Raw genomic sequence first — 9,258 nt, 5'->3', positions numbered from 1 at the left:
GGTGTCACTCCATAGTTGCATTCATTCGGAGGGGACTTGTGCTGCCCTCTGCATCAGGACAGCCGAGTGACCCCTCAGGGCCCAGGGGGCAGAAGGCTACACGAGCCCAGAGGCCCAGTTTCACTCCCAGCCCCTGGCCTGCCCTTGGAAACCCTGAAACCTAGACGTCCCCCAGAACTGGGCATTCCTTCCCGAGACACAGTGCCTTTCCCCAGGAGCCGCCCTCGTCCAGGGTGGTAGGTGGAGCTGAGGGACCCTGGCCCAAAGCCAGGCCCGGGCTTTGATCCTTCCAACTTTATTCAGCGACTTTGTGCTCACGTGGCCAGTCCAGCGGGACCAATCTGGTGGGGGCAGTGTTTATAAAAGACCCCCTGGTCCCGGGGCCAGGAGCTCCTGCCAGCCCCCAAGCCCTGCTGAGCTCCAGCACTGCTCTACAGGTACTTCTCTCGGGCCGTTTCCCGGGTCCTGGGCTTCCCACTGCCAGCTGAGCACTGGGGGCAGGGGAGGGATGAGGGGGCCCAGGGTGAGAGGGAGAAGACCTGGGTTCTAGGCCTTGCTGCTCTGCGGCAGACCTCAGTTTCCCCATTAAATTTATAATTTAATTTGCTGTGTTATTGGGGAGGTGCAGGAAATCCCACCCAGGGCCTCACACATGAGAATCGTGTGTGCTGACCAGAGTCACAGACCCGGGGGCCCCCCTCACCACTTTCAAAAGAGAAACGTGGGCCCTAGAGAAAGGCAGGTGGGGCGCTTGCCCTGGCAACGCAAACAGTCCCCTGAGTCCCTCCAGGAGTGAACTGTGAGCATGGAGCCAGGAGTAAGCCCTGAGCACCACCGGGTGTGCCCCCACCCCAAAAAAATAACGTTTAAAGGAGCAGCTTGGAGCAGACCCTCTCTGAGGAACTTCCTGGGGTTGGAGTGCGAGAGAGGGAGCTGGTGCCCGACCCGTCTCGGGGGCAGGGGAGGAAGAACACTTGATGGTCTTGATTCAGAACGTCAAGGGACGAACTGCAAGGACTAAAAGTTGTGCTTTGCATGGGGGCGTCCCAGGTTCGAGCTCCCGTGCCTCATGATCCCCTAGGCACCACCAGGAGTGACCCCTGAGCACAGAGCTGGGAGTGGCCCCTGCACACTTCAGAGTGTGACTTCCCAACAAAACAAACAAAACAGATCAGCCTGGGTGCAGGACAATGGGTGCTGTTTGCATCAGCCCTTTCTCTTGGCTGTTTTCAGGTGCCACTTTCTTGGCCCCTGGTGTAGCTGGGGGAGCAGTCCTCCCACCTTCCCCAGGGAAGACAGGGAAGTAGCAGGGACACACACAATGGGGGTACACCCTGCTGCAGGCACGCTTCCCTGTTCGGAAACTGTCACTTGCCTCCACTTCAGCCTTGGGATGGAAACTGAGGTGGTGAGAACTTCAGGGACTCCAGCTGGAAGTTTCCAGGTTCTTCTCTAGCCCTAAGAGCAGGGATGCATTCGAGCTGAGTGTCCGGGACCCCCGGGGCATGCCGCCTCATCTTCCTGGAGCCTAGCTCTGAGCCAAGCGCAGAGTGTGTGCTGGGGTCATGAACGTGCGGTGAAGGAAGGCATGCACGCATGGCTCCAGCCTGCTCCTCCTCCTCTTCCTTGGCAGCCCGTCCCGATGGCGCTGTCCCAGTTTCCCCCCTTGTCGGCCACGGAGCTGCTCTTGGTCTCTGCCATCTTCTGCCTGGTGTTCTGGGCCGTCAGGACCTGGAAGCCTCGCGCCCCCAAAGGCCTGAAGAACCCCCCAGGGCCCTGGGGCTGGCCCCTGCTGGGCCACATGCTGATGCTGGGGAAGAACCCGCACCTGGTTCTGTCGAAGCTGAGCCAGCGTTACGGGGACGTGCTGGAGATCCGCATTGGCAGCATCCCGGTGGTGGTGCTCAGCGGCCTGGACACCATCCGGCAGGCGCTGGTGCGGCAGGCAGATGACTTCAAAGGCCGGCCCGACCTCTACACCTTCACCCTGGTCACTGATGGCCAGAGCATGACCTTCAACCCAGACTCGGGCCCGGTGTGGGCCGCCCGCCGGCGCCTGGCCCAGAATGCCCTGAACACCTTCTCCATCGCCTCCGACCCGACATCCTCATCCTCCTGCTACCTGGAGGAGCACGTGAGCAAGGAGGCTGAGGTGCTTGTGGGCAGGTTGCAGCAGCTGACGGCCGAGACCGGGGGCTTTGACCCCTACAGCCAGGTGGTGAAGTCAGTGGCCAATGTCATCGGCGCCATGTGTTTTGGCCGGCACTTCCACCAGAGCGAGGAGATGCTCAGTATCGTGATGAACAGCCACGAGTTCGTGGAGACCGCCACGTCGGGGAACCCCGTGGACTTCATCCCCATCCTCCAGTACCTGCCCAACCCCCCGCTGCAGAGGTTCAAGGATTTCAACGAGCGGTTCCTCCGGTTCCTGCAGAGAACAGTCCAGGAGCACTATCGGACCTTCGACAAGGTGAGGCTCCCAGGTCACAGGTAGGGAGGGAGCCCCTGACACCCCCCACCCTCAGGACCAGGCCTTCCCACCCCCTCCAGGGTGCTCTTCCTGGCTGTGGTGTCTCTGGGACGCCGCAGACCAGCTGGAGTCTATTTCTTGTCCTCTTGAGCCTCAGCTTCCCCATCCTCTAGTTTCCCTCTCAGGACTGCCCAAAACCCCAGAAAGATCAGGCTGGCCCTGGGGCCTCGGTGGAGACTTCCAAAGAAAAGAGATGCTGTTATTAAGGAGGAGAAGGCAGGAACCTGAGCCCCCGAGGAGGCTAATCCTTAGCTCGGATGTCGCTTTGCTTCCCTGTACTCCGGGCAACTTCCTCCTTTGCAACTGGAGCCCTGTGGGTATTGGGAGGCAGGCGGGGGGCTGGGGCGTGAGGAGACACTGTGAGTCCTGCTCAGAGTTGCCACCAGCTCCCCCTCTCCCCCCAGGAATCCAGTTCACTTCCTGGAGGCCAGATGGGGTGGGGAAAGGTGTTGTCTTGGGCTTGGAAGTACCAGGGACCCCTAACCCTGTGCCTCTTCAGGACAGCGTCCAGGACATCACGGGGGCCCTGTTCAAGCACAGCGAGAAGGGCTCCAAGGTCGACGGCAGACTCATCCCCCAGGAGAAGATCGTCAACCTCGTCAACGACATCTTCGGGGCAGGTAGGAACCAGCGCCCGGTTCTTCTGCCCCCCCTCACCGCAGCTCTCCAGAGGGCGCAGGGCACAGAGACGGGTCACACAGGGTCAGGCTTTAAGCCCAGGCTGTGCCACCAGCTCCCAGGGACTCAGCTGCCCTGTCTGAGCAGCCAGGCTTCTCTGGAGGCCACTGAGTCCCAGCAGCTAGTTAGGAAATCAGCAACTCCAGCTTGGGGTGGGGAGAGCCAGTCTCCACGCTCGGGAAACTCAGGGGGCTGGGGGGCAAGGAAGAGGGGCCTAGGAAGACATAGAGTGGGGGCCCCTCCCCAAGGGCAGGCTGATCCCATCTTGCCTCCTCACCTCATCCCTTGCCCAGGGTTTGATACAGTCACGACAGCCATCACCTGGAGCATTATGTACCTTGTGAAAAATCCCAGGATACAGAGGAAGATCCAGGAGGAGCTGGGTACGTACGTGGTGTCCCCCACGCTCTGGCAGAGAGACCTCAGGAGCATCAGGTGATATATTCAGTGCGGGCCTGTGCTGTGCCCACCATGCAAGCCCAGGACGTGTAACTGTGCCCACACTGGCCCTGAAGATGCTGGGTGTGGGAGGGGTGGCGAATGGATCTCAGAATACCAACAGACGTGAGGGACCAGGTGGCAAACAGGGCACAGGGCGCTTGCCTTGACCCGGGTTCCAATCCCGGCACCCCCTGTGCTCCCCCAAGCACCACCAGGAGTGACTCCAGAGTGCAGAGCCAGGTACCATGAAGAGTCAGATCAGGTGTAATGGGGGACACAGAAGCTACAAAGCAGTCAGGGCAGTAGCCTGGGCACGTCTGTCCTCTCTGGCCTGCAGACACGGTGATTGGCAGAGCGCGACAGCCCCGGCTCTCGGACAGACCCCAGCTGCCCTACCTGGAGGCCTTCATCCTGGAGACCTTCCGACACTCCTCCTTCGTCCCCTTCACCATCCCCCACAGGTGAGGCCGCCCCGTCCTCACACCCACACTGCGTCCTCCGGGCTTCTCCTCCCCACTTCCCAGCCGACTGGACTTCCCAGACCTCCTTCCTGTCCATCACCTCTGGTGTCTCACTCTCCCTTGGCCTCCAGCCAACCCCTGTCAAGTGCAAAAACATTCCAACTCCCCTGCTCTCAGAAGAAAACTTACCCTCCTGACCTCAGTTTTCCGGTCATATTCCCTCCACGCGAGCGCCCGCCGCCCGGCGTGGTGGATACCACACCAGCACAGGCCAGTCAGGTTCCAACTTTCCTCATGTTGGACCTTTTTCCTGGAAACTCTGCTCAACTCTGCTCACCCTGCCCTCTCCTAAAGGCAATGCTGACTCCAACTTCCCGGCCGGAGATGTCCCGGGGGTACAGCTGCCTGGTGTGGGATCTCACAGGGCTTATTAAGATCATTTGTCCTTGATTCTGTTCCTGAACTTTAGCAAGGTCAAGAGAGCTATTGAGCTGGGCTGGAGCCATAGTACAGCATGTAGGTGACTCGCCTTGCATGCAGCCCACCTGGATTCAATCCCCAGTGCTTCACGTCGTCTCCAAGCCTGCCAGGAAAAATAACCCTGAGTGCAGAACCAGGAGTAAGCCCTGAGCCCTGTGCTGGGTGTCCCCAAAATACAAAACAAACAGAGAGTTAGTAAGTGTTGGCTTCTGCTCACATGTCGGTCTGGGACTTCCCAGAGTAAGAGACCTGACTCCGCGGCCAAGTTGGGCTCCCCGGGGTCACCTAAGAGCTGCTGTGGCTCTGGAGAACGGCCAAGTGCACAGCTGACCACACACCGAAAGCTATAAACACTTGTAGAAGTTGCAGAATAAGAACTGAGAAAAGGAAAGAATCATTTCTTTCGCTCCTTTTCAGCTCCTGACATTCCTGCCCCAGGGTGGGGTCCAGAGATGGTGGTAAATAAGCTCGTGGAAGGGAGCTTGTTCAGAGCTAGAATCTCCCAGGGTGGGGCCAGAGTGATGGTACTGTGGGGAGCACATTTGCCTTGCACATGGCTGACCCGGGCTTGATCCCTGGCACTCTGTATAGTCCCCAGATCTCTGAGCACAGAGCCAGGAGTAAGCCCTAAGCACTGCCGGGTAAGGCCCAACACCAAAAATAAAAAGAAAAGAAAAATAGAAAAGAATCAAAGAATCTCCCAGAGTTGTGGCCTGGTTTTCCAGTCCTGAGCTGACAGAGTCTCATCCTTCCTAGCACAACAAGGGACACGTCACTGAATGGCTTCTACATCCCGAAGGAACGCTGCGTCTTTGTAAACCAGTGGCAGGTCAACCATGACCAGTAAGTGCACGTCTCCCAGTGGACATGTGTGAAGTTTAGCAGCCAGGACAGCATCCTGTCCTCTCAGAACTGATTCCAACAAAGGAACGGTGTCTTGGTTGCTCCATAGCTTACTCCAAGTGACAAAATTTAGGTCTGTGTTTCTCAACCCTACAAATTAGCGTGCTGAGCCGAGAGATATAGTACAGGGGTTAAGCCGCTTGCCCTGCGTCTGGCCGACCCTATTGCAATCCTGACACGACATGATTCCTTGAGCACTGCAAGGAATGACCCCTGAGCACAGAGCCAGAAGCAGCCCCTGAGCACTGCTAAGTGTGGCCCCCAAACAAACAAATAAACAGATAAATACAGAACCAAGGACCAGAGTGACATCTCAGTATACTCAGCACACACTTTGCATGCAGAAGGCTCGGGTTTGATCCAAATTCTTGCATGGTCTCCTGAGCACCACATAGAGTCAACCCCAAGCACAGATCTGGGAGTGGACCCTGAATACCACCCAGTGTAATCACAAAACAAATAGTAATAATAATTTAATGTTAAAATATTTTTATTGGGGTGAGAGAGATAGTACTACAGGTAGGGAAATTGTTTTGCATGCAGTCAACCCAGATTCGATTCCTAGTGCCTCCACATAGTTCCCTGCGCACTGCCAGGAGTGACTCGAGTGCAGAGCCAGGAGTAACCCATGAGCATCACTGGGTGTGGCCAAATTAAATAGGTAAAATAGAATATGCTTATTTCAAGACTGCCTGTTTTAGAGAACTTTGAGGGGGGAAGAATCAAGTTCAGGGGCTGGAGCAATAGTACAGAGGGTACCCAGGTTCAATCCCAAGTATCCCATATGGTCCCCTAAGCACTGCCAGGAGTAATTCTTGAGTGCAGAGCCAGGAATAACCCCTGTGCATGGCCAGGTGTGACCCAAAAAGCCAAAAAAAAAAATTAAGTTCAGCGAGACCCCCTTCCCACACTCTCCATCCAATCTGTTTGTGTTTGCAACCAAAGTCTGTTGAGAAGTTCCTAGGGCCTTTCCAGCACAGGTCCAGAAATCCCCTATCCTGTGCCCCTTTGCAGGGAGCTGTGGGGTGACCCATTTGAGTTCCGGCCGGAGCGGTTCCTCACTGAGGAAGGCGCCGCCATCAACAAGAACACCAGCGAGAAGGTGATACTCTTCGGCATGGGCAAGCGCCGGTGCATAGGGGAGGTGCTGGCCAAGTGGGAGATATTCCTCTTCCTGGCCACCCTGCTGCAGCGGCTGGAGCTCAGTGTGCCCCCGGGGGTGAAGGTGGACATGACCCCCACCTACGGGCTGACCATGAAACTCCCACACTGCCACCACGTCCAGGCCCGGCTCCGCTTCTCCATTAAGTGACGGGCTTCCGCAGGCCAGGCGCAAGGGGTCCCGGGGGCCTCAGCCCTTGGTCCTGCCTCTCTTTGTAATAGCCGCTTTCCTGAGATGTGATTCACACACCATTCCATGCACAGCCCTAAGCGCGCCATGAATGGCTCGTTTGTCCTCAGAGTTCTGCTGCCTCACAATCAACCGTAGCACCTGCTCGATGCCCACCAGAGAAAGCCCACACCCCCTAACAGTCTCCCAGTCCCTCGAACCTGCCTCTCCGACCCCCAACCGCTTGGTACCACCTTTCTGCCTCGAGAGATTTGTCTGCTCTGGACATCTCACATAAATGCAATTAAACAATAAATAAGTGTCTTTAGCAGCTGGCTTTTGGCTCCTTTGCTTTGCATAATGCTTTCCCCAAAATAATTGTGCTAGTGACCCCTTAAGCCCCACCCGCGAAGGTGGGGCTTCTCTTGGGGTCTCAGAGATAGTACTGCCAGGTAAAGAAGTCACCTTGCTTACCATCCAACCGAACCAGATCAATCCCCGGCTTCGTGTATGGTCCTCCAAGCTCGTCAGGAGTGATCCCTGAGCACAGAATCAGGACTCAGGCCTAAGCATTGCTAGATGTGACCTGAAAACTAAAACAAAAAAAAAAGGAAAAGACATGGAGAAATACAAACTATTGTGCATAAAGTTTCTGTGGAAATGCCACTGAACGTGGGCCAATGTGGGCAGATGCACAGAGAAACTGTAACAGGCCAGAGCGATAGTACAGAGGGTAGGGCATGTGCCTTGCACACTCTGACCTGGTTTTAATCCTTGGCACCCCATATGGTCCCCTGATCCCACCAGGAGTGATCCCTGAGTGCAGAGCCAGGAGTAAGCCCTGAGCACTGCTGGGTGTGACCCAAAAAGTAGTGTGGGGGGGATGGGGGGGAATGTAATAGAGGTTTTCAGGAGCTGGAAGAGAGGAGAAGGGGGAGTTGTTTAATGAGCACAGAGTTTCTGCTTTGTTTGATTTTGGTTTTGGGGCCACACCAGGACGTTCTCAAGGATCACTCCTGGCAGTGCTCAGGGAGCCATCAGGGGTGCCAAGGATCAAACCCGGGTCAGCTACGAAGAGTTTCTGTTTGGGATAGTAAAAAAGCACTAGAAGTGGATAATGTTGACTGTTGCCCAACTTTGTGCATGTACATCAGGCCACTGGAGTATACCCTTAGCAGGCTTAGGATGGCAAATGCTGCTATTTTACCAGAAAGTTTTTTTTTAAAAAAAGGCAAGTAATGCAATAAAATATTGAATGGAATAAAAACAAATGAGCTACGAAAGCCGCAAAAGGACGTGGCAGCACTTTCAATGCTTGCTCTAAAGGAAAGAAGCCAATCTGCAAAGGTTGTGTACTTTGTGATTCCAAATATATGACACCCTGGAAAAGGCTCAGCTCTGAGGCAGTAAAAAGATCAGTGGCTGCCAGAAGTTCAGCGGGCGGGTGTGAGAGGCGGGAGGAACAGATGGAGCACAGCAGAGTCTTAGGGCGCTGAAATTAGTTGGTATGATAATGTGATTATATGGAGACACATGTCATTATAATTTTATATGTACACATTATACATTTAAGCGGCAGAAAGTATAGCAGAATGAACCCGAGTGTAAATGACAGACTTCAGGGGCCGAGAGAGTACGCAGGAGAGCAAGCATTCGTTTCACATGCAGCCAATCCTAGCTTGATCTCAGCTCCCAAGCCCCTCCAGGAGTGATCCCTGAGCACAGAGCCAGGAGTGGCAAAGAAATAAAAGTCTTTATTAATGAACTGGAAGTTTATGGGGCCTGGAGAGATAGTACAGCAGGTAGGACACTTGCCTCGCATACATAAGACCCAGGTTCAATCCCTGGCATCCCAGATGGTCTCCTGAGCCCTGCTAAAAGTAATCCCTGAGCCCAGAGCTAGGAGTAAGCCCTGCACATTACTTGGTGTGATCCTAAAACAAAACAAAATAGCAAAAACAAAGTGTTTATCGAGAGGCATAATTGCTCCAATATTTTGGAAGTAATCAGAATAATCAATATTCTGATTGTTTCCAGAATATTGGCTTGCTGTGACTTTGGGGGTGGGGGAGGACATTTTAGAAAGAAAACCAGGGACCAGAGCATTAGTCCAGTGTGTAGGGTGTTTGCCTTTCAGGCAGCTGACCTGGGTTTGATCCCCGGTATCCCTTATGGTCCCTGAGCACTGCCAGGAGTAATTCCTGAGTGCAGAGCCAGGAGTAGCCCCTGAGCATTGCCAGGTGTGATCCCCCCCAAAAAATAATAAAAAAAAACCAGAGACTGAAGTGATAGTACAGTGGGAAAGGTACATACCTTGCAACATGGTTTGACCTCCAACATCCCATATGGTTCCCCAAGCACCACCAGGAGTGATTCTTGGGGCTGGAGTGATAGCCCAGTGGGTAGGACGTTTGCCTTGCACGCGGCAGACCCAG

At 55.0% G+C, this 9,258-nt stretch overlaps 1 protein-coding gene across 1 annotated transcript; it reads left to right on the top strand.

Annotated features, from left to right (window-relative positions):
* Nucleotides 1-326: 326 nt before the first annotated feature.
* On the top strand, nt 327-7,139 carry LOC101544097 (cytochrome P450 1A2). Its single transcript, XM_004611739.2, has 7 exons — nt 327-437; nt 1,634-2,470; nt 3,030-3,150; nt 3,502-3,591; nt 3,987-4,110; nt 5,347-5,433; nt 6,508-7,139. Exons 2-7 carry the CDS (start codon nt 1,643-1,645, stop codon nt 6,803-6,805), a joined length of 1,548 nt encoding a protein of 515 aa, XP_004611796.2. The 5' UTR covers nt 327-437; nt 1,634-1,642; the 3' UTR covers nt 6,806-7,139.
* Nucleotides 7,140-9,258: the final 2,119 nt, after the last annotated feature.

Source organism: Sorex araneus, chromosome 3, assembly GCF_027595985.1.
Source record: "Sorex araneus isolate mSorAra2 chromosome 3, mSorAra2.pri, whole genome shotgun sequence".
Classification (NCBI taxonomy): domain Eukaryota; kingdom Metazoa; phylum Chordata; class Mammalia; order Eulipotyphla; family Soricidae; genus Sorex; species Sorex araneus.
The sequence above is the reverse complement of the archived record's forward strand: the minus strand, read 5'-3'. Positions and strand labels throughout refer to the sequence as shown.

What these genes read in the sequence shown, in the direction of transcription:
- LOC101544097 (XM_004611739.2), top strand. Translation starts at nt 1,643, where the DNA reads ATGGCGCTGTCCCAGTTTCCCCCCTTGTCGGCCACGGAGCTGCTCTTG. An exon ending in GAAGATCCAGGAGGAGCTGG is followed by an intron (nt 3,592 to 3,986) that starts GTACGTACGTGG and finishes TCTGGCCTGCAG; the next exon opens with ACACGGTGATTGGCAGAGCG. An exon ending in TGGCAGGTCAACCATGACCA is followed by an intron (nt 5,434 to 6,507) that starts GTAAGTGCACGT and finishes GCCCCTTTGCAG; the next exon opens with GGAGCTGTGGGGTGACCCAT.